General features: G+C 44.7%; 1 protein-coding gene across 3 annotated transcripts in view; it reads right to left on the bottom strand.

Annotated features, from left to right (window-relative positions):
* Positions 1-25,735, bottom strand: part of LOC136833466 (deoxyribodipyrimidine photo-lyase-like) — a 92,221-nt gene that overhangs the window by 60,242 nt on the left and 6,244 nt on the right. For 2 of the 3 annotated variants that reach the window (XM_067095660.1, XM_067095659.1), the window contains exons 2-3: positions 16,261-16,399; positions 2,596-2,722 (exon numbers count right to left, since the gene is read on the bottom strand). In XM_067095660.1, the coding sequence (XP_066951761.1) occupies positions 2,596-2,722; positions 16,261-16,356 (223 nt within the window). In that variant the 5' untranslated portion in view covers positions 16,357-16,399. Of the gene's footprint in view, positions 1-2,595; positions 2,723-3,294; positions 3,432-16,260; positions 16,400-25,735 lie in introns of those variants that run through there. The other variant, XM_067095661.1, reaches the window with a different exon arrangement.

Below are 25,735 nucleotides of genomic sequence, written 5' to 3' on the forward strand. Positions count from 1 at the left end.
ACGTTTTACCGCCAGCAAAGGATGGTTCGCCAAGTTTCAGAAACGCTTCGCCTGAAAAGCGTTTCCCTGCATGGCGACGCTGCTTCGCTGACACGGTCGCTGCTGAAACTTACGCAAATGAGACGTTCAAGAATATTATTGCTGAAGGTGGATACAAGCCCGAACAAGTCTTTAATATGGACGAGACGGGTTTGTTTTAGAAGAGAATGCCATCGTGAACTTTCCTGTTCAAAGAAGCCAAAGCCTCTGGCTTTAAAGCATTCAAAGATAAGTGTTACCCTCGTGATGTGTGGCAATGCTGCGGGATTTTTGCTAAAGCCAGGGCTTATTTATAAGTCGAAAAACACTCGTGCTTTGAAAAATAAAAATAAGAATCTCCTTCCCGTGTATTGGATGCATAATCCAAAAGCATGGATTACGAAGATGCTGACCTCCAACTGGTTCCACCAGTGTTTTATCCCACAAGTCAGTAAATATCTCTTAGAGAAGGGCTTGCCATTTAAGATCCTTCTCCTGTTGGATAACGCTGGTGGACACGCGACTGATCTTTCGCATGAGGGCATTCAGGTTGAGTTCCTGCCACCCAACACAACATCCTTAATTCAACCAATGGACCAGGGGTTATCAGGGCGTTCAAGGCCCTCTACACGAAGAATACCTTGGCGGACCTCGTTGCGTGTGTGGATGCCGCCCAAGAAGATGAGGATGAAACATTCAATTTGAAGGCGTACTGGCGGCAGTACACAATTGCCACGTGCCTTCAGAACATCCAGAAGGCACTGCAAGAAATGAAACCTGCTACCGTTAACGCGAGCTGGAGGAAGTTGTGGTCCGAGATTGTTTACTGACGACGGGGATTTACGCCTGCCGAGATTCAACACTCTGCAGTACGGAAATCTGTGCAGTTGGCTGCGATAATTGGAGGTGACGGGTTTGGCGACATGACAACGGAAGACGTTGGCGAGTTGTTGGACTGCCATTCCCAGCCGCTAACTGACGCAGACCTCGAAGACCTGACAAAATCAGCCAGTGAGGAAGAAAATGAACCACAGGAAGAGACCAAGAAGTTGTCGAAGAAACAGGCTTAACATTAGAACGGCTTGCCAAGCTCTGCAACCTAGCGAAGGAGCTGAAAGAATTGTCACAAGAATGGGACGAGGATATGGTTCGTTCTCTGCAGTTCTGCAACAAAATCGATGAAGACATGACTCCTACAGGATGCTCTTCGATCGAAAAAGAAGCAGCGGCAGCAACTTCCGATCACAATGTTCTTCCAGCCTCGCAAAAAAGAGCCAGTTCCTCCTGCTACTATGCCTTCGGAAGAAATTGAAGAAGTGTCCCAGGAAGAAGTTGAAGAGGTGTCCCAGGAAAAGACACCTCAGTCTGAAGAGACGTAAAATACAATCATTGGCTGCACAGTAGAAGACATCATCAGCTTCATCATCATCATTTCTACTGTGCAGCAAATTCATCGCCATCATCATTCAAGTTTTTCTTCAACTTCTTTCATGGTGGGTACAGTAACAATCTTTATTTCTTTATATACTTTAATATTCTAACATTTTAATATTAGTGCCTGTTTTAGATTAGGTACTGTACATGCATTAAGTGTTCTGTACATTACAGGGTGGTTTGTTAACAGTACATACGAGGAGGGCTTTATTGTAACTTCCAACTCTATCGTGGTGAGTAAAATACTGTACAATTGTACAGTACGCACTATAACAATCTTTCTATTTTTTATGTTCACTTACTGTTTTATTGCTTATCATTTGTGCCTTTGTGTACTGTATGTACGTATTGTAGATATCTGTACATTACTGTAAAGGGTGGTTTGTTAACAGTACTATGTAAAGGAGGGTTTTAAAAGTCTGAATACATGTTACATAAATACTGTAAATATGGTGTCCCTACTTCATGGATTTTCAGCTATCGCGGCCAGTTCTGGAACCTATCTACCGCGATAAACGAGGGTTCACTGTAATTTGAAACTGCACTAGCTGAAATTAGTCCCAGATTAGTAATGGAACAGGTTAACGATTGCCAGATTAGTGATGATCAACCTGTATGTACACAAATTACGGTTCTTATGTATGTACTGTATGCTGTATATTTTTGAGGGTCACAGAATGTTTTCATTGGATATAAACTGTGCTTGTATATTTTCAGAGCCAGCTTCAGTTCCAAAATCCAAAATATCCAAAAACTGAAACTATATGTGGCACCACCCTCATATCCACTCAAGAGCTAATGGCCGATTCATCAACATCTCAGACTGTGGGAGTTGCCGGACCACGGAGTGCCAAATTTAAGAGGTCAGGCTGTATACCCATATTATATTTGTAGCACATACAGATGTATTCACAGTTGGATAACTTTTATTATATTTAGTGCATATTTAGTGTACGCTGTACTTCATTCTTGTGGAAAAAATATATTTACACAATGTTATGATGGAAAACAGGGCAGCAAAGAACATCGCTAAATTACTAAGGGATTTACCTTCTAAATAATAACTGAGTATGTATTACATTGCTATCACAGTTTAAATTCTTACACAAATATGGAAAAACAAATACAAAACTCTTTATTTACCTTGCACTCGTTGCTCACGAGACATCCAATATACAATTCCTTGACTTCCATCTGGGACATCTGTGGCTTTACTTATCATCTCAACACGCTTCTTGTTGAATTTGAAGTCCATAACACTTTCAGCCACCTACAATAATAATTCAAGAATAATAAACCTTATAAATACAATATTAACTTTGTACTATGTCTTTATTACAGTAACCTTAAATTAGGCTACCATATCTTAAGGAGTCCTTAAGGATACTGGCCACTCATATGAAAGATGACATTTTTATGATAAAATAAAGATTTCTGTATACTTACCAAGTAATTACTTAGCTAATAATTCTACCCCACGCGGCAACTTTTCTGAATTTCGTGGTAGTGCCTTTTAATTGTTTCACCTAGGTGACAGCCTAGCCCTCTACAGGGAACATTGGAACAACACAGCAGCCGGTTGACAATTAATTTATGCCCTCATGTCCATGAGAGGGGAGGGAGGGCTCTAATACAGTATTTATTTGGAAAGTATATATATAACTTTACCATAAAAATGTTATTTTTATATAAGTAACTTACAAAGTAATTACATAGCTGAATCCCACATTGAATGGACGTGGGGCACATGGATATAACCTACTCCAAAACATTAAAGCATGATAATGACTTTGAAATATGAAAATCTGCCCTCACTGAAAGCATTGCTAGTTGTTTCCTTACCTGGCAAGAGAGCTACTGCAGGCGAGTACTGCCTCTGGTTGGTACCCATCTTGACCTGTAGCTCGAAAACCCTACTTCAAGGGAAAAAAAATAGTATGAGAAAAAGAGTGCTTCCTATGATTCTTCACCTAATACCATGCCAGCCACCGTTAAAGACCCCAGGATACTGCAATCATTAAACACCTTTTCTACGTCTTTCAAACAGTGAGAAGCAAAAATTGACTCGCTTCCAGTAAGTGGACTAGATAATAGTAGACAGGGACATGAATGCCAAAGAAGTGGAAACCGCTCTAATATTATGTGCTTTTACTTTAAAGTTCAGTAAAAATTCCTCCTGGATCGGGGAGCGTGTTTCTTTAATTAAATCTCCCATAAAAAACGACAAGGCAATCTTTGACAGAGGGCAAGAAGGGTTCTTAATTGAACACCCCAGGTTATTAGAAGTACCCCTAATCTTTTCTGTCCTAAGTAGGTAGTGTTTCAATGCCCTGACTGGACATAGGACTGTCTCTTCTTCATCTTGTCCTAGGATATCTGATAAGGTCTTAACAGTGAAAGAACGAGGCCAAGGCTTGGATGGGACCTCATTCTTCCCTAAAAAACCTAGGGTGAAAGAACAAACTGCATCCCCTTGAGAGAAGCCCATTTTCCTGTCAATGGCTTGAAGTTCGCCGATACGTTCAGCCGTGGCTAATGAAAAGAGGAAGAGACTCTTACAAGTCAAATTCCTAAGGGAAGAAGTCCTGAGGGGTTCAAATGATGGACCCGACAGCCATTTAAGGACTGCATCAAGATTCAAGGATACCGAAGAACTGTCCTTTCCAGATTTTGTTGTCTCGAAAGACTTCAACAGGTCCTTGATACCAGGGTTTGAAGAGAGATCCAACCCTCTATGTTTAAAGACTGAGCTAAGCATAGCTCTATAGCCTTTAATGCTCAAAGGAGACAAGTTCCTTCTATTCCTCAGGAAAAGGAGAAAGTCTGTAATCTGAGTTACAGTGGTCATAGAAGACAAGATACTGCGACTGAGGCACCACTGTTAAAAGACTTACCACTCGGCTTCTGCAGTTCCTTTTGAAAAATTCTTTGCTCTGACCAGCTTACAGGCAGTCTGAATCCTGTCAGGGCAAGTGGACAACCCTAATTGGTGTCTTCTGAAGTGGGGTTGTTTGAGAAGAGACAGTTTTTGAGGAAGCATTCTTGGGAAGTCTACCAGCAGACGAAGAAGGTCCAGAAACCACTCTCTCAGGGGCCAAAAGGGAGCTATGAGGGTCATGGTTGTATTGTTGTGCCCCTGGAACTTGTTCAAGACCTCCCTGATCATGGAGAAGGGAGGAAATGCATACAGGTCTGGCTTTGACCAATCTTGCAGCATGGCATCCATGGCCCAAGCAAGGGGGTCTGGGGCTGGCGAGCAATAACCTCCACAGGTCTAGGCAAACTAGGAGGTCTAGGGTCCATTCTGTGGGCAGGACTTGCTTTTTTGACGGCTCAGTTTGTCCACCATCACATTTAGTCTTCCTTGGTTGAACCGAGTGACCATAGTCACTTGATTTCGGTCTGCCCACAGCAGTAAGTCTCTTGCTGCTTGACATAGCGAAAACAATGTAGGCTAAGGCCGTGGTGTTGTCTGCATGAACCACTACAGTCTTGTTATGGACTAGGGAGGCAAAACTCTGAAGGTCTAGGTGCACTGCCTTCAATTATCTTACGTTGACAAGTGAGCGCTATTGGTCTGGAGTTCACATCCCAGAGACTTCTTGATGTTCTAACAAGGCTCCCCAGCCTATGTCTGACATGTCAGAATAAAAGTTCAGGTCTGGGTTCAGCAGATGAAGGGACTTCCCTTCCAACAGCCTTCTTTCTGACAGCGACCATTGTAGGTCTGATTTTATTTCCTGGGCGACCAGGGAGACATGACTGTCCAGCTGCGTTTTCATGCTCCAGTTGGCCTTCAGGTAAAATTGGAGAACCCTGCTTATATGTAACCTGCCTAATTTGACAAAGGTTTCTATGAAGGCCAGGGTCCCCAATAGGGTCATCCATTGCTGAGCCATGCAAGACAAAAGAGCCAAGATTTTTCAGACTGTTTGAGGGCAATTAGAAATCCCCTTGAGTGACAAAAAAACCCGAAATGCTTGAGAGTTCAGTATCATCCCCAGATAGAGGACTTCTCGTGAAGGGGTCAACTGGGACTTCTGAAGATTTAAAATAAGGCCCAGTTCCTGGGTTAGAAGAATAGTCTTGTGCGTGTCCTCCATGCACTTGTCCTTCGATGGGATCGAAGTAGCCAGTTGTCTAGATATAGACTTATGTTGATCCCTACTAAATGGAGCCATTTCAAAAGAGGAGTGAGAACTCGAGAGAACATCTGAGGGACCGTCAAAAGGCTGAAGCAGAGGGCATTAAACGGGTAAACTTTTCCTTGAAAGATGAACCTCAGGTATTTTCTGGACACTGGATGAATCAGGATATGAAAATACACATCCTGCATATCTAGTGTTACCATCCAGTTGCCCTGTTGAATGGAAGCGAGGACCGATTGAATTTTGTCTTTAGACGAAATGATTAAGGGCGTTCACATCGAGGACTGTCTCCAGCCCCACAATGTTTTGGGAACCACAAAGAGACGATTGTAAAATCCCTCCATGTCGGTGTCTCGAACCTCCTCTATGGCTCTTTTCTGAATAAGAGAGGAGACTTCTTCCAGCAAGGCCAAATGTTTCTCAGAGCCTGCTTAATAGGCTGACAATTTGATGGGAAAGGTGACCAAAGGTGGGTTATCCAGAAGAGGAATAATGTAGCATTCCTTCAGAACCTTGACAATCCAAGGTTCCGCTCCTCTTATTAGCCGCTTCTCCCAAAAACCCAGGAGTCCGGCTCCTACTGTTACATGGAGGACTACTGGTTCACTTCTGGGCTGGTTTGGCGGAGGTCTTCCTATGGTTCCTGAATGCAAAACGGACCGATGGGAGGGACCTGAAAGACGTTCTGGTCCTTCCTCCATGAAAGGGATGTTGCTGGAGGGGGGAAAGGGTTCTTGATTAAAGAGACGAAGACGACTCCTTGGGGCGTCTAAACGACTGAGTAAGCAAGTCTTGCATCGTCTTTTTCTGAAGATCTGTGGCAATCTCCTTCACCGTATCTTGAGGGAAGAGGTGATTTCTATCCAGCAGAGAGAACATCAAAGGTGATTTTTGCAAAAGAGTGACTCCCTTGGAGCGAGGGAGCACCCAAGCTCTCATTTTGGTGCTCTCATTTCTTGAGTACCCCAAGGGCAATGAGGGCAGAAAGTTCACTCGAGCCATCTCTTACGGCTTTGTCGGCACAGGACAAAACCCCTAGCCAGTCTGAAGCAGAATCACTGTCCAGGTCCTGATGATCCTCAATCTTCTTGGCCAGTGAGCCCACTTACCAATTGAGGGAACTGAAGGCTTCAAAAATTTTGAAGATGTCCTTGATTATGTGGTCGAGTTCTGTGGATGAAAACATAATCTTGGCTGAGGCAAAAGGCGAGCAACGAGACTAGTCTATCGAACGAGAGAAGTCCCCTTGGGAGGATGCAGAGACTCCCAACGAAGGAGCTTCCCTGGTTGCATAATACTGGTAGCTCCTGTGGAACTATCTAAAAGGAGGAAAAGCAAAGGATGGACAGCCAGTTGTCCACTTCTTTAAAAGCCTTCCTACAGGAAAAAGAAAGAACCAACTTGGGGAGGCAAGCAGAGTCATCTGACTGATTCCACATGAATACAGGGTAGCTGGGACAAAGAGGGAGGGAAAGTTACCCATCAAATACCTCAATAAGGCAGTAAATCCTGAAGGAGCTGCAGGTTCTTGTTCGATCTCTTCATCTGAAGAAATCCGAGACAGGATGTCATCCTGGACAGGCTTGGGAATGGTAGGAGCTTTCAAAGGTCCATATTTTGCACTGACGTTTAATCAGAGCCAGAGCAGGTTCATCAGGGTCCACAGACAAAGGTAAAGGTCTGACTGGAGAAGGTGATGACGAAGCCGATAGGTGTCCAGGAGCAGTTGCTAGGCATTCAGGAACAGGCTTCAGATGCACACTCCTGGACAAGCCTTTCCAATGTCTGTCTACCAACACCAAGGACCGTACAACAGGTGTAGTTGAGGGGATGACTACCCGTGGGCAAACCTCCTCGGCCTTCCTTGGACTTTCGTTATGTCTTCTCCCTGGTGTGGAGGAGCAGGTCACTTTGGGGAGCAGGACAGTGACCTCGGTCTAGGAGAGCCAACGGGATGAGCAGCTGCCTCCTCCACTTGCACTGCACTATCACTTTGCACTTTCACTGAAGACAATTTTTGTAAAATCCCTTGAAGAGAATCACCCAATTCAGCCACAGTCCCAACAAATAAATCAATTTTCTTATCAATTCTAACTTCGAGACTGGCAATGGTGTCAGGATCGGAAGCAAAGGAGCCAGACACAAGAGTAGAAGGATGTGCAGTAGGAGGGCCAGTATTAGGGGAGAAGTAGGAATAGGAGACGAAGGGGGGATAACAGGACTAACCTTAGGTCAGGCCTAGGTGTAGCCTCTAAGCTATGAGATTGTTTCTCAGCTCTATAAGCTGCTTTCCTCTTTCTCTTTCTCTAACTTGCCTAAAGAGTTAAAAACTTTCCATTGGTTACTATCCCACACAGCACATTCAATATGAAGTTTTCATGATAAAACTAATATTGTAATATTTACCTGAACACCTGAATTAGCCCTGGTTACCCACCAGCCCGAACTATATCCCCGTAACTTTTAACAACCACTTGGGTAATTAACTGTCAGCATTACCAATGCTTACAGGAAATCCTGTCAAGATGAGTTACCTGAAGCACCATTGGCAACGCTGCTGCAAGTCCCAGCCACGCAAGACCGGATTCCCCAAGTGCGTAATTCACTAATCAAATTGAAGTGGGGAGGAAGGTGGGAATCATTCAGGAGTTCAGGTAAGTATTACAATATTAGTTTTATTATGAAAACTCCATATTGCAATACACTCCCTGACCACCTGAATTAGCCCAATTAATAAAATTTTAAGGAGGTGGGATCAATCTAATTTCAGCCCGACCTGCCAAACGGGGAGGCAGGTAGCTCATTATTCACCTACTCTGCCTATATGCATGCATCTTCACCTGGTTATCCACTCAGCAGGAGAGGATGCCTGTTGAGAGAGTACCCTTGACGTCAGTCTCAAGCCTCGGTACTGTCTGAATCAAGCTACCTCTCATGTGGTATTCAAACCTCCTCATGGATAGAGGGTAACAAAACCAACCTACCAAGTGGCTAATCACAGCCTCCCTTGAGTAGCGGAGAATGGCGACCTCCCATGTGGCTAATCAAAGCACTCTCATGTATGGAGGGGTACGATGAACCTCCCATGTGACTACTGTAGCCTCACATGTATGGAGGAGAAGTTGAATGTGCAGTCTCTTCGGATTCTTCGCCATATGATACAGCCGACACCTGTGAAGAAGAGGGGGGGGTTTGGAGAAAGATCCTATCAATCTGGCTCAGCCTAATTTCATTGTGCTAATGTCCTGCCTAATGCTCCCCCTATGGATCCTGATCAATTGAGAATTCCATATTCCTAGCCTATCTTCAATACCTAACTTCCCAACCCACCTCCCCAACCTTATCCTGCATTTACAACCAAGGTCTCTGGGGCCAGAATGGGCAGATCAGGGTCATTTGAGTGTTCTTGCAGATGCCGAGTTTTGCTAGCACTTCCTGTATCATCCCGAAGGGAGGGAATGCATGAACTTGTAAGTTATCCAATGGGTGCAACATTGCATCTGTCCCGCAGGACATGGGATCCGCTACAGGGGAGAAGTAAACTGGAAGGCGATGGTTCATCCTGGTGGCGAATAGGCCCATCGCGCTGGCCATCTCTTGAGCAGCAGTTGCACCTCGTCTTGCACTAAAGTCCATTTCCCTCCAAGAATTTCCTGAGACGCAACTTGGGGAATGAGCGAAACTGTGTGTTCTTCACACCAACAAAGAACTCTCTGTCCTACATCGTTCAACACCTGTGATCTTGTTCCCCCCTCCTTTTTCAGATATGCTACTGCTGTAACGTTGTCACACAACAACGCTACAGTCTTGTTGCTTACCTGTCCTGCAAAGCGTCCTCGACTGCTCTAATTCCCTGTAATTTATGGACTCCTCTTGATCCAGATCCCTCTAAAGGCCCTGAGCCTGAGATTCCTCTAGGGTTGCACTCCAACCCTGATCTGAGGCATCTGTGTACAGTGAACCCCCCGTATTTGCGGGGGATGTGTCCAACACCCCCCACCGCAAATAGCTAAAATCCGCGAATACTTAAAACCCCTCTAAAAACACTTAGAACTGCCCATTTTGACAGTTTAAACACAGAAAACCCTTGTAAAAATGCATATACCTGAGTATTTTAATAGTTTTATCACAAAAAGTGCATTTATTCATGAAAATTACATGAAAATAGAGTAATTAGTGAATATTTCTCAGTGAAAAATACTGTGAATGGGCAAATTTTCTGCGAATAATGGCTAGATATATTCCACAGAGAAACCCGCGAATGCGTGAGTCCACGAATCATGAGAATGTGAATACGGGGTTTACTGTATAGATGTACGTCTGGAAGGGGGAGTCAATCTTACGCCAGTGGTCAGATGAAGTTCTTCTGACCACCACCAAAGATCCTTCAGGCAACAATCGGCCCAGATTATTGACATGTTCTCTTCTCGAAAGTCCCAGCGATTCCCTTGACACACCTGCAGAGAACGCATCCAGAGACGAGACCCTGGAACAAGAAGGGATAGGGAGGCCATTCAGCCCAGCAGGCTTTTCCATAAGCTCACAGGTAGAACTTTGTTTGACATGAAAGTTTCCAGCTGGCTTAAAGTTGCTGGAACCCGCTCCTCTGTCGGGAAACCCCTCAAAAGACACCTCTGATTCATCATTCCCAGGTACGTCTTTACTTGTCTTGGAAATAGAGAACTCTTGTCGAAATTGATTCTTATGCCTAACTCCTGGCATAGGTTCAAAAGAAAATCCCTCGCCTGCAGAGCCTCGCCTTCCGACGAAGCCTGAACCAGCCAGTCGTCAAGGTATCTTCTCACTTGGAAGCCCCGACGATGCATGATGTCCGAAACAGGAGACATCACCCTCGTGAATACCTGAGGTGCTGTGGTCAGACCGAAGCAGAGGACTTTAAACTGAAATGTTACAGTTGGACCCGAGAAATGAAGGAACTTCCAAGACTCCTAATGAATCGGAACCTTGAGATAAGCGTCCTTGAGGTCCACTGAAATCATCCAATCTTCCCTCCGGACCAACCGCAGCACCGACGGGGGAGTTTCCATATGAAACTTCGTCGAGGTTACAAACTTGCTGAGACCCGATAGGTCTATGATAGGTCTCCAAGATCCTCCCACTTTGGGGGCCACGAAGATCCAGCTGTAGAACCCCAGAGACGGGGGAGCGGGCTCTAAGGTTGCCTTCTCTAAAAAGGCTCAGATCTCTGCCGCCAAAGCTAACCCCCTGATGGAAGAAGGGGAGTAACTGGGAGGATATACTGGTGAGTTGGATAGCGGAGGACGAGAGTGAAAAGGGACTCTGTAACCCTTCCTTAAGACCTCCACTACCCAACTCTCCGTGCCCCAATTCTTCCAGATGTCCCTGAACAGGGCAAGGCAACCTCCTACCAGTGCAAATGAAGGGAATGTCTCCTATTTTCGAAAATCCTTCTTACGATTGGAAGGTTTCGGATCCGAGGCAGAACTGGAAAGCTTGGAAGCAAATCGTACTCTCTTAGGAGAACTTCTCGGCGACTTAGAGCGAGAGCGCTTTGAAGGAGAAGACATTCTAGCCCCCTTCGGGAATCTGGCACTCCGCTGCGACCCAAATCATTGCCTGCTGCAACTCCACTGCAGAAGTAGACAACACAGAGTTGACCATCGCCGACACATCGTCTTCTCTGAACAAACTGCTGCTGAGCGCCAATGGAGCCCTCTGCAGTACCCTCTTATGGATGTTGGGAAAATGAGGAGGCAGGTGGTTCAGATAGAAGTCCCTCCTCTTCTTCCCTAAGAACGTAATACATCCTGAGGAAACGTTTGTCTGGTGTGCAAGCCCCATGTAAACCGACGTGATGAGGTTGTCGAAAAGAGTTGGGTCAGACGGAGTATAACCATCCTGTTTGAAGAACCCCATCAGACCAGATAACATCCACATAGTACAGTATGTGATAACACCTCCGACTGGTTGCGGAAGGTGTCTTCTAAGATACTGGCTTCCCTGGCCCAGATAGATACAAGATGGTTCAATGATGGAACCCGAGATAGGAGAGCCTCTCCCAACTTGTTCAGCAGCACCCTAACACCCGCAGAAGGGTCACCCGCGACCCTATAAAAGCCCTTCCGAATAGGAAGCAATGCTGAATCCTATAAAGTGACTTGAACATCGCTTGGTTATGCTGTATCAGCTCCTCTGGAGCCTTGAACTATGGATACAGAGAGTGGATAAAGTCCAACATCCATCTGTATTCAGACTCACTGGCCAAAGGAAAACTAGCCTCCAGTATCTGATCCTCTTCTTCACAGGAACAGTCTTTGTCAAACTGGTCCAACCGAGCTGAAACCGGAAATGAGACAGGCTGACCCCTAACAAACTTTGAACTTGATGATCCAGAATACGACACCCATGGGTGCGCGATACGGACACCTGACAAATCAGTCCCAAACATACTGGGAGTCATCGAAATAGGCTGTGCAAACCCTGCACCCTCCAAAGATGATGACGGAACACCTGGGTCGGTCACACCTGGGCGGACAACGCCCACTCCTGAGAGTGGAGAGACCGCAACACCTGCACCACGCAAACCCAGATGTAGCAGGGTTGCATGAAACTGGGGATCCGGTGCAGAAGGCCCCCTACTTAAAGAAGAAGAGGGATAGGGTCCCTGATTACCAGAAATCAAACCCGAACCTAGGGAACCTGTCGGAAAAGTTGAGAAAGGAGGAACCAATGGAAGAAGAAAGGAAGATGCCACACTCAGAGTTACCACCGGAGCTCCTGTCGACGATGTCGGGCAGGTAGAGAACATTCCAGCTGGCCCCAAACTCGAAAGGGTTTCAAAGGGAAGATTATGAGGTACTGAACCCAAAGAAACAGGAGAAGATGAAACACCAGACATCTTATGTACTGGGGGAATTGCAGAAACTATTGGAACCGCAGAATTAAACGCTGCGGCAGGCGCACCGCCAACTGCCACAGCAACTAGATCAGAAGCCTGCGATGTTACAGGATTTGCCGCAGCTGGCACCGAAGACAAACCCACTAATGGCATAGATGCCGGATGAACTACCAAAGCACCTGGAATGTTTCCCAAAAGGGAAGGCTCAGAAAAAGTAGCAGAAGAAGGTTTGGAAGCCATAGAGGATAGGGAGAAATCTGAGGTTACAGAAAAGGCCATAGGTTTTAGAGAAAGAAAATTTACAGATTCAGGTCCTCCCTGATAATCTTGCAATACATCATTTGTGAATTCCAGGAAATTCTTCGCTACATAATCATGGATATTCGAATACCCAATATTAAAACACTGTCTGACCAAAGACCTATACCAGTGCAGTGGAAACGTCAACAGAGAAGACCAGGGCAACCAGGGCAACCAGGGAAGCCCGGAGCAGCGACTGGGGTGAACAGAAAGCCTAGGCAGGTGGAGAAGCCAGGACAGGCCAAGAGCCAGGTAAACCAGGAGCCAGGACTGGGGCAACCAGGACAGCCAGGAGCAGGTAGAGAAGACAGGAAAGCCTGGGAGCCAGCAAGAGCAGGGACCATAATATGGGGCACGCATGAAGTCACCATCATGGAGGGTCCTGGCTGGGACAGCAGGGTCAGGAAGCAAGGCGGGAGCAGCACTGTGTGATGGGATGCCGGCACAGCAGTCACCTGGGTACCCAGGTGAGAAGGGAGTCAATGGCATCTTAGCAAAAGCAGTCATTGTAACGGTGCTGGTTGTAGTAGTAACCGCAGCGTGGGTCACTACCGGGGTGCCAGAGAGATGAGCCAGGAGACCCTCCAGTAACGGTACACCAGGAAGACCCAGGTGGAGCCAGGTTGAATCGAGATCTGAAGCCTGAACCCCGTCCCCTGCCCCCGCTAAGCCTCTACCACCATACCTGAAGACAAAGTCAGGTTAGGGGAGACTCCACTTGCTCCAGGGGGGGGGGAAATTCTTCCCCAGGGCAAGGAGAGGCCCCCGAGAAGAGGTCGTCCTGATCATACGCTCCCCCCGGAGAAGACGAAGGAGAGTCCGCAGCCAGAAGAGGAAGGTTGCCGGTAGAGAGAAACGATCCTGAAGGGTCAGCCACCAAGGGAGTCATCAGAGGCGTGTAACCCTCAGATGACACCTAGGAAAGCTTCCTCCGGTACTGTTTCCTCCCTTCGAACCTCTCCCACTGCTCAGCCGACCCGGAGCAACACTCAGTGCAAGGAGAATCCTGTGACCACACATGACCCCTGCAAGAAGAGCGAAGGGTGTGTGGGTCCACATCAACTTTCGATCTAAAACTATTACATTTCTTCCCGCCAACCCCAGGGCACATGCTGGAAGAAGGCGGGCTTACGAGGTTTATTTCCTTCATGAGCTTTCATGATTATGAAAGGAAAACACAAGGCAAACAACCAGGAAAACAGCTCAAAGGAAGCCCGGGCAGAGAGTGAAGTAACACATCTGTACCGCACAACAGCCAAAAGCAAATTGGAATGTTTACATCCAGACAGGCAGGGCTCCCGCTTACCGGATGGTAGTTAACTGCCTAACCACCTTGTTGAAAAGTTCAAAAGTCATTTCCAGCTTCACCAAAAGTAATTCCTAATGTAAAGGACCGATGGTTTGTAGATCGTGTTGGAACAAACAGTATTAACATCTAAATCTCTGCGTATGCAAAAGCATTCAAATCCTCCCCCTTACATCAGCTATCTTTGCAGATATCTCCTAAATGATTTAAACTTGGTACTTGGTCAATTTATGTAACTTGACCACAAAATTTCCCTAAAATCTATGAAAAGTCCAAGACATGGTTTAATGCTACTCCCATTAAATGTTCAAGTTGGTATTATTATGCAAACAGATAATGTTGAATGAAATTAGGATATCAAGTGTACCTTAAACAAGCCTTCATCTATAATATGCACAATCTAAACTATGTGCAAAAAAGAAAAGATCATGAGAGTAGATCAAATCACTGTGGGTTCTAGTGAGTGTTGTCTCTTAGCCATTTTTCTGTTTTGAAGACAAAAAACAGTGAAATTTTCTGTTGTGAAGAAAAAAAAAAAGTAACTTTACAAAGGAGAGCTCCATATCAAAAGAATAAATAAAAATTCATATTTCAAGCCGTCTCCCCATGCAGTTATATAGAAAGGATTTTTTAACTTTCTGTACCCTGCTGTTGTTTGCCAACCACTTCTGCCTCTTTTTTTCCATCTCACACTGCTTTTCAAACTGCACTATTCTTCTGACTAGCTGCTCACCTCCTCTTCTCATCAGCTTCCAACTTCCTCAATTTCATAAGTATGATAGTAAAATTTCACTCCCAATTGGAAAAATGGGCAAAAGCAATCTAGTTTCTTCTTTGCCATTAATCTTAAATGTATGCTTCAACCCAACTCAACTGATTCTAATAAATACAAGGTAGATTTAGGGTACTGTAGAATGTAATTACTCTGGCTGAGGTGAAAGGATCAGGTCTCTGAACTAGTAGAACATTTGTTACCATTGGAACACTTGACTATAAAGCAGGTACTCAAAGAGCACTGGGAAAAATACCTTTAACAGCAGATTAAGATTTACAAATAGGGCTCGAGGTAGAACATTTCTAAAACCTTGGTGGCAAATTGGACTGTGGAGTATGTACTGAGGTGGCAGTAGAAAAATAAAAGCAGCACCAGCCTGAATGTAGTGGAAAGAGTTTGCTAAATTTCTAATATATATAAGAACCATTAATACAAAGCAAAAAAGTTACAATGATCACATGAGGCCTGTACTACTCAATACAGCAGGGATATGGGAAATGGCAAAGAAAATGGAATAGATCTTTAAAATGTTGAGTCCTTGACACCAGGTCATAATCAAAAGGCACTAAAACAATTGCCTTCACTCCACTCATGCTTCAAAATGGAAGCTGAACCAGCCAGACTGGCCCTGCTACTCAAGCACAAGCAAAAGAGCACACTGCTTGTCCTGTGCATTGCACAGGCCAGGACAAAAGTCAGGGCTGATATCCTTGAAGGGCAGGAGCAGAAGTTGCCAGAGCAGCTACAACAGGAGCTGCAGGAACAACACATCTTTGCTGATCATTCACTCTAAAGAAAGAATTCTGAGGCACCATCATTCTAACCAGTCATATGCAAAATCCACAAAACAATCCAAAGTTGTTAACAATTCAAACACAGAAGTACTGAAGTGAAATGCTCCAATAACAGCTATGATTCGAGATACTCCAGAATGTCTGGACAGCAAAGCAGCCAACAAATAAGTGATGGTACTTAGTGAGTGAGCTGGAAGGAATTCCCCCACTTGCTACCAATGATTAATTAACTTGTCACAAAGCTTCGACAACCAAACAAGCTTTTACCACAGGTATTCCATATAGGAGACAAAGGTTTGTATATTTGTAGAAAGAATTAGGAAATGCATGCTTTCCCCTTAAAAGTTTTTCAGCCAAGTGCTAAAATTTAACACCTAAACAGTTTACCATATTTTTTCCTTATCACATCACAAAAATTAAATTACAAGTTAATTCAAGAAAAGCAGAATAAATTTGTAATACATTAATAATGACTTGGATTACCAACCAAAATTTTAAGCAAAGCAAAGCAAAGCAAAATTTCCACATGGTAAAAATATTCTAGATTCACTTTCCATTACAGTACTCACTTTCATCCCACCACTTAACATTACAGTAGTACTTACCTCCATCCTTTCATTCTTAATACGCGAGTGTATATCCAAGTTAGTCGCATCAACTTTCTGCTTCTTCTGAGGAGGCTCTGCTTCAACTGATGTCATCTTGTTTCTTTGGCAAATCAGAATTCTAGGTTTAGTGAAGAGTCTGGAAAAATAAGGTAAATTTAATTTACAAAAAATATTCTAACCAAACCAGTCTATTGAAATTTCTGCGGTCTACATTTTCCCCAAAATATATACAGTACAGTAAGCCCCATATTTGCGGGATATGCGTACCACACACCCCCGCGAATAGCTAAGACCCTAGAACCCTTCTAAAAACACTTAGAGCTGCCTATTTTGATAGTTCACACACAAGAAAAACTAAAAATGCTTACACAGGTATTATCCTACTTACGATGAGGTTAGGTTCCAAAAAAACCCATCGTTTGTTGGACAAAACTTATCTCGAATATAGCCTAGCCATCACTAGGGTATTCCATACCATGTATACATATATGGTAGCCTACCCTACACTATAAAGTGTACTCTATACATACACAGTACAGTAACTATTAATATTAGCTAGTTCTGGAGGTTCATGCAGTGACTTATGATAATTCAATGCAAAGAGAAATTGAACAACAACCAAGAATTAGCTTAGCCTACACTATGGTATATCGCACACATATACGGTAGCGTAGCCTACATTATACTGTACTCTATAGTCACATATTAATATTGTATTATACGTGCATCAACATAAATACGTGTATGCATCTTTTCCACAGATCTTTCAAAATGTTAAGCCTTAATTCACTGTATCCAATAATATTGTAGCCTATATATTCTTATATTGCTTTTGTATTATAAATTGCGATCGTAGCGATCAATGTTTTGGTTTGAAAATTGATTATGCAGTAAGTTTACTTCGCTTTATTTAACTCAGTTCAGAGCACTTTTCTTGCTTCTGGTTAGCGTAAATGAATCTCTAGATACTTTGTTTATACGAAGTGTTTTTTCAAGTAGAAACATAACTTAAATACATCTCGTTGTGAAATTTTTTTAGTTAATAGATGACGCTGGCCATTTGGGGGCATTTGTTTTGTGTACAAAAATCAAGATTTTGTTTGCTATTTTCACTTGATTTCATCATAATATGAGCTTTAGGTATTTATCGTTTATCAGCGTAAAAATAGCAGAACTGTGACGTGTTCTTTCATGCCCAGTAGTTTTGATTGAAATACTTTCTCTCCAATTTTAATTACAGTCAAGTTTCATTCATGTTGCCGATGCACAATAATTTATAGTCATTAGCAGCTTGAACATTGTTTTCTCAGCTTCAGCTACAACTTGCAGGTTAAATTTAGCAGTATATTTCCTTGCCGATCTTTTTTATCCGTGCCGAATAAGGGTATACTGTAATGTAAAAATATATCAGTCCTATTCTACTTAACCCTTAAACGCCGAAGCCCTATTTACAAAAACCCTTAAACGCCGAAGCCCTATTTACAAAAACGTCTCCCGTATGCTCGCGGCGTTAGGAGCTAAGCGCTGCGGAAAAAGTTTTTTCAAAAATCACAGCACGCTTAGTTTTCAAGATTAAGAGTTCATTTTTGGCTCCATTTTTTCTCATTGCCTGAAGTTTAGTATGCAACCATCAGAAATGAAAAAATATCATTATCATATATAAATATTGGAATTTATGACAGCGAAAAAAAACTCGTATATAATTGTATACAAATCGCGCTGTAAGCAAAACAGTTAAAGCTAATGAGTTAATTGTTTTTAGTTGTATTGTATACTAAATTGCGATGATTTTGATATATAACAGATTGTAAAACGATTAAAGCAACACAGAGAAAATATTATCACAAAATGATGCATGAATTAAGAACACGAGACGTAAAAAAGTTTTTTTTCAAAAATTCACCATAAATCAAAATATTGTGCTAGAGACTTTCCAATTGTTTCAAAATGAATGAAATTGATTGAATATTACTAGACTGTAAGTTTTTTAGCTTACAATTGCGTTTTTTTACCATTTCGATCGAGTTAAAGTTGACCGAAGGTTGATTTTTTCTATTTATCGTTATTTATATGAAAATATTTCAAAAATGGTAAAAGCTAAAAGCATGATTTGTTTTTTGTTGTATTCTACATGAAATTGCGCACATTTTGATGTATAACACTTTATGTAACGAATAATATAATACGGCGAAAAAATTACGACAAGGTGACTCAAGAAATGCTAGGATTTTTAGCGGAGTTCACTACGGATGGAAGGAAAGTTTTTTCAAAAAATTCACCATAAATCGAAATATTGTGCCAGAGACTTTCCGTTTGTTGCAAAATGAAGGTAAAGGATTGATTGTTACTAGAATGTAAGAATTTTGGCTTACGATTGCGTTTTTCGAGCATTTCGATCGAGTTAAAGTTGACCGAAGGTTGATTTTTTTCTATTTATCGTTATTTATATGAAAATATTTCAAAAATCGTAAAAGCTAAAAGCACGATTTATTTTTTGTTGCATTCTACATGAAATTGCGCACATTTTGATGTCTAACACTTTATGTAACGAATAATATAAAATGGCGAAAAATTACAACAATGTGACTCAAGAAATGCTAGGATTTTTGCAGAGCGAAGGAAAAGTTTTTAAAAATTCACCATAAATCGAAATATTGTGCTGGAGACTTTCCGTTTGTTGCAGAATAAAGGTAAATGATTGATTGTTACTAGAATGTAAGAATCTTGGCTTACGATTGCGTTTTTCGAGCATTTCGTCGAGTCAAAATTGACCGAATTTTAAAATTTTGTCAGTTATCGTGATTTAAATGAAAATATTTCAAAACTGTTAAAGCTAAAAGAATTATTTATTTTTTGTTGTATTCTACATGAAATTGCGCACATTTTGATGCATAACACTTTATGTAACGAATAATATAAAACGGCGAAAAAATGACGAAAAGGTGACTCAAGAAATGCCAGGATTTTCAGCGAAGGAAAAAGTTTTTTTCAAAAATTTACGGATGCCCTCAGGACACCTCGATGCTTCCTAGGGTCGTAAAGGCACGGGATGTGGTCCTGGTCGCCGGGTCACACGTCATAAACAACACGGCACTGAGAAGCTGGGTCACTTTGGCTGCTGGGTCCTTCTCCAGCATCCCAGTCTAAAACTCGCCTCACACGCTCACTACCGACAGGCAGTATGCGCCTTTCACGGTCCTGACGGCTTTGAGACATCTCTGCCAACGTCCTGTTGCACCACAAATACGCAAACACTCGCCAAAGTTCTGCAAAACATGGATGCGTCAAAAATCGCTCTCTGGTCCGGCGCTGATGCTGTCTGGTACGAGAAGGAGGGAATTCGCGCATGCGTGTCTGGGTGACGCTTATAAACAAAACAACAGCTTGATCCGTGAACTCCCAGCATCCCTTAAGGCGTGTGATTTGAAACCTTCCGCAAACTAGGCCTATAATTATTTTTTCGCGAATATTTAAAAAAAGCATTTTTAGTCGATTTATGGTACGCTCCACTTGACATCCAACAGACAATTTTCGTCGACATATGGTACGTCCATTAGGCGTTTAAGGGTTAACTTCATTTGTACTATGACTACAGCAACTGTGTATTAACGTACGATGGTTGAAATAAAAGCAAAATGGCTGTTGTTATCCGATTCAATGATAAGCAAAACAACAGTTATTCAGTCGGTTGTTTATGGCTGTACGCATTTACGCAAGAGTATAACGTTACTAATAATACATTTATCATTCTCTTTTACTTTTTTAACTAGAAGATGGGATAAAGAGATGGAGGAAAAGAAGTTGGTCTATTGGAATTTGGTCTTTCTCGCTGCCTGATTGCATGCTGCTGCCTGCGCCCGCACGAAATTTAAAAATATTTTATAAATATTGTCGCATCGGTATTAATTGCTAACCCCACTGCAAAATCAAAATTATCGTAAGGCGAATTATCGTAACTCAAGCACTACCTGAGTATTTTCATAGTTTTATCACAAAAATCACAATTTTTGAAAGTAAACTGCATTTTTCCTAACTATACAAACCTGAGATCCTTTACATTAGGAATTACTTTCAGCGTAGGCTGGAAACGGCCGTTAAACTCTTGAGCAAGGTGTTTAGGCAGTAACTACCGCCACATAGGCGGGATTACCCGCCTGCCCGGATGTAAACATTCCAGTTTGTCTTTTGGTCCAGGTTCAGATTGAGGGATGGCATGAGGTGGGCATAATATGTAATGTAAAGGACCTCGGGTTTGTATAGTTAGGAAAAACACAATTTACTTTTAAAAATTGTGATTTGTTCTGACAATATATACAAACCGTCAGTCCTTTACATTAGGAAGACTCACTGGTTGGAGGGAGGAATCTGAGTGAGTCTCCTGAACTGACTGGAGTTCTGCACACCTGGGCTACTCCTGGTCGAAAGAGCAAGGAGGAGTACTGAGCCTCTGACATATTGATCGGAGTGTAAGAACTGCAAGATCAAATGTCAGATACTGGACCTTTCGCATGAGTGAGGAAACATAACTCATACAAAATAGGCTGGAAGAATCTTAGAGTCGGAGGCAGCAAGGAAAGCTGAGATAGGTTCCCCTTATTGCTAGTCTCTCCTTCCTCCCTTGCTAGAGGAAAGAGCGGAATCGCTTCTATGATTCTAGGAGAAAATAGAACGAGTGCTCGATGTGTAGTCTTACCACATCAGCACCAAGTCCAGCAAGTATTGGTTCGAGTCCTTTTCTCATCCCGAAGGAGGAGAAATAGAAAGACGGGGAAGGAGGAGGAAGAGAGGCCAGTGACTCTCGGTATCCTTCTCACTTCCAGAGCCAACACCTTAGGAAAGATGCTACTAGTCCTCTTGAAGGAGCCAGGTAAGACAACACAACTTGTTGAGCAGCCACCACAGGGCCAAGGAAAAAAGGTTCCAAGGGCCTGTGGGCAAGACCATAGGAAGACAAGAGTGTGGTCTATGAGACCACGTCTTGCTTCCAGACCGACAGAAACTTTCGGTATGCGAGGGATGGACCAAGCCATCGACTTTGTGAGCTCTCAGGTGGAAGGTACCAGTATTGTCAGCTGTCAACTGCCGAATACCACAAAGCCAAGAAGAAGATGTGTCCTTAGACACTTCTTCCTTGGGAGAGAGTACTAGCGAAAATGTCAACAACATCCAGGTTAGAAGTGTCGAGCCTTTTTGGAAAGTACCACAGCTCCCTAAATGACAAAGTAATGAATGATCTGGATCATCAACACAAAGTCCAAGGAGGAGGGGAGCAAGAAGGACTCGAACCCGACAACAGATGCCGAAGGATTCGAAGTCCACCTATGACATCCAAGGAGTCGAGGTATTGATCCCCCTTCACCTGTTCTTCAACCTTCCAAGCCAAGGCTGGGGCAAGATGAGAGATGGTCAACCCTAAGAGGGCACATCTCTATCTGACAACTCTCATAAGGGCACGTGCAGCATGGGACAGGAACCCAGAACAAGAGTTACATGCTACCCAGGGAACAGTTCCCTGAGTTCCCTGGGACAGCAAGACCGAAGAAGCTTCTCATCCGTAGCTAAATCTCGACTGAGGAGAAGACTACTTCAGATAGAAGACTAGGTTGCAAGGGCCTATGTTCTTCACAAATGAAAGGGAGAAGCAACCTCACTGGAGAAGACAAGGAAGTCCAGAATTGAAGAATGACTCTGACCCAAGAAGAAGTTCCATCAACGACACCCACCAGCAAAGACAGCTTCATTCCCTGGGAGTGTTGCAGAGGACTTCAAGAGATATCCAGCTATATCCGCTGCCATTCGGCTAGAAAGCCTATGCTTGCAAGGGAAGCTGGAAGGTCTCCCAGTCCCGAACACACCGGGATGTACCGCCCGAAGAACCGCTTCTTGCGTAGCACTGCAGGAGGTTGGGTCAAGCAGAACTCTTCTCGATGCCTTGGCTATCAGGTCAGGCAAGAGGCCAAGTCTTCCAGCATTTGTCTGTAATTCGGGGTGAGCAATGCTTGAGAATCCCTAGCGAAACAGACAAATACAGAGGGAAAAATGTAGATATCAACTTTCCCGAAAAGACAGCATGCCTCACCGCAGCGGCCCCTGGGTCTGGCATGAAGGAGCGAGAAAAACTACAGACTTGTTGTGCAGGGATGAATCTGGTTAAATGAGATGTCGAGTGCGCTATAGAACACTCGAGTACCTGCAAATGTCGACAGATGAAACGGGAGGAAAAAATTATTCCCCTCCTTCTTCAACAAACCTTTCAGTGTCGCAAAACTCATCCTGAATTCTCGGAAGGCCAAAAGGCTGCCTTGAGCCCAGGATGGTGATGAGAAGGTACTAATCGTCTCGGTCCCACACCTTCAAGACAAAGTCTTACAGGTGTGCACCTACTCCTCGATTGGTGAATCCGTAAGCAGACACACAATGTGAGGGGAATATGCAAGCATATTCAAGGGTTCCTTCAATCAAGCATTAGCCTAACTCTTCCCTCATACTTCGAAGAGGAAAGAAGGACGGAGGAATGGAAGCAGACCTCCATTCTCCACCATGGGGAAGCTTCTGTAATGACAGGATACCCTGACAATTAGCTCTAGCCAGTCTGGCATTTCCTGAATCGGGAGCAAAGGAGAGAAAGCGGGATGGATGTTTGATGAAAAGAATTGCTGAGACCTAAGGGGAATAGATACTTCTCCTGAAGGAATCCATTCCCAGGTCTCGGCAATGTCGCTGCCAGTTCCAGAGACTCAATGAGTATCATTTCATTCAGGAATCTGCAGTAGGAGAACTTCTTCCCGGTCGATACTTCTTTCTCTCTTTCCTTCTTCCCTCCTCCCTTATGGGAAAGAGGGTGGGAAGAGACACAGTTATGCGCACTCTCCTAGAAGGGAAGAGAGGGCTATGTGTTCCACAATCTTCTACCGAAGCCTGGGACTTAGGAGTTGAGGGGGGCTGGCTTGGTCTCAAGGTCGAGTCAAAATGACTAAGACTCCAAGGTCTTGGTCATTGTCCGAAGGACAAGGCAGTGCCTTGGTGCAAACCTTGATTACCGAGGTATCTGGCAAATCTCTGCAAGAGAAAGGCAGAACCAAGTAAAGGTTCGTTCCTAAGGGTTGAACCAACTCGGGACTCACGAAACCGGAGATCCAAGTTGGGACAAAATACTTCTTCTTAGCACCAGAATTGCCCACAGAACTGCAGTTGGCCAGACCCTCCGAGGCAAGAAGAATTCATGTTCTGTCAAGGCAGGGGAGAAGCTTGGTGTCTCGACCTGAATGAACTCCTTCTCCGAAGAAAAGAATTCATCTGGTCGAGAACACTCTTGGAAGCAAGGACTGCGGCGGCCCCCGACACTCTCAGCCCCTCGGGAACTGCAAGGGTATGAGTAATGAAGATTACTTATTGGGGGAGCCGTGGTCCTCTAACGGGGATCCTCTCGCTGACGAATCGGCGAGAAATTCTCCGAAAAACAAGGGCGATCGCAACTTGAAGAGGAAGACCCTCGCTGCTTCCGAAGCGTGAACCTCCTGTACCTTTCCCCTTGGAGGGAGACCTTGACAGATCCCATGAAACCCTCCTCGGCTACCTGGTTGTACTACGAGACAGTCAGGGGACCGACACCCAAAGCACGCCAGGAAGCCGAACTCCTAAGAGCTCTCTCTGTCCGTCTTGTGCCTCTCGGAACAACCAGCAGGAGAGGCGGACCGTGAGCAATAATCAACCGAAGGAGATTACCGCCACCCGGGGGAAGAAGAAAGCTTGTGCCGTGGCAAAGCGCTTTCCTGGGAAGAGCAGAAAGTTCACTTGAACAGACCCGAGAACCCAATTCGGAAAAAACTGAGTGGGGCCGAGCTGAGCCACACCGAACTGAGCTGATCACGCGAACGCAATCCAGACTGGGAGGTATGCGGTGGACTGGGAGGCAGGCGGGGTGAGCTGAGCCAGTCTCGCACGCGCAACCAGGGGATGGGCAGGGCGAGCAAGCCGAGCCAATCGCGCAAACACAATTGAAACTGGACAGGACGGAACTCGTCTGCCTTGAACTATTGCTAGTTTCCCAAATTCTAAACTCCTTCGAGGCTGAGGCCCCTCGAGAAGAAGGTTCAAAAGGGAATTCTGTGTCTGCTATCCTGCATGCTCGAACCCTAAGGTTCAAGACACGAGGATGAAACCCGGCCAAGCAACCAAAGCAGCTGGCGGGCGGTATCGAGACACCTGGCGTCTCGGCACTTTCTCTCGTCAGGAGAGCGCTCGTGATTCATAGAATTCGAGCAACCCACGAGACTCCCAAAAATCGGGAGCGGCTGCTTTCAGTTTCCTAAGAAATCGAAAAGAGCCAGGCACAGAACCAGTCTTAGACACAGACTTCCAAGACTGGCAACGAGAGGCTGCGCTCTCGCGGCCCCTAAAACGCCAGACCCCACAGGAGAATATGAATCGGTTCCTGCCTGAGGGCGGGAAGAGCTAACGAGAGAACTTGTCTTCCGGAAGAGAGTCAGTCCCTTAGAAGTCCCGCAGGACTCCCGAAGGGAATCTCTTCCCTGCTTCTTCTGGTGTTCGAACCGATTGGATCGAGACACCAGACTGGGAATCCAACCGAGCACTGGTAAGCACTCGGGGAGCACTTGTGGCGCTGGCAGGAAGAGATTAGACACCTGGGTGCCTCGGCCCTTTCTCTCGCATTGCTCCTGAACTGGGCCAGGGAGAGTACTCTCCAGACCAGATCGGGTCGATATTCCATAGAATCTCGAGCACTCAGAGCGGCTCGCGAACGAGCGCCCGAAGCAGCCCCCGTCTTAGAGGCAGAACCCCTAGGACTGGAAACAGGATCGTAAACCAAGGTCTGAGTGCCGACGGCTCCCAAAACACAAAACCCAGGGCTATGCAAATCGGTTTCCTAACCCAAAGGTCGGGAAGAGCCAACAAGAGACCCCCTGCCTCCTTGGAAGGAGGCAGACCCTAGACGTCCAAGGGCATCGAGGGTAAAGAAGCAGCCTTCCTCTCCTTCAGCCGACGGAGGTCTGTCCAGATTCCGGGACCCCCTTGGAAGAGGAAGTAAAGAGGCAGCAGAAGACAAATTCGAAGATATGATGAAGAAGACGGCGGCCACTTCCACAGGGCGGCTTCCTTCACCTTCACTCCGACATCTTCTACAGGCTGGTGGACATGAAACATCGTAACCTCCAGGGCAGCCACGCAGGAACACAACGGAAGTGGCCCAGGACACGACCACCAGGAGAAGCAGCAGGAACGATCAGGAGCTACGGAAGCAGTTCGGAAGGCAGGAGTACCGCAACAGCCAGGAAAATCGCTTCCACAGGCGACTTCCTTCACCTTCAGGCTGACAACTTCTACAGGATGGCGGACATTGTAACCTCCAGGGCATCTAGGCAGGAACACGATGGAAGCAGCCCCGGCATGACCACCAGGAGAAGCAGCAGGCATGATCAGGACAGCCGATGCAGGAGCTACGGAAGCGGTT

This window comes from Macrobrachium rosenbergii, chromosome 51 (assembly GCF_040412425.1).
Source record: "Macrobrachium rosenbergii isolate ZJJX-2024 chromosome 51, ASM4041242v1, whole genome shotgun sequence".
NCBI classification, from domain to species: Eukaryota; Metazoa; Arthropoda; class Malacostraca; order Decapoda; family Palaemonidae; genus Macrobrachium; species Macrobrachium rosenbergii.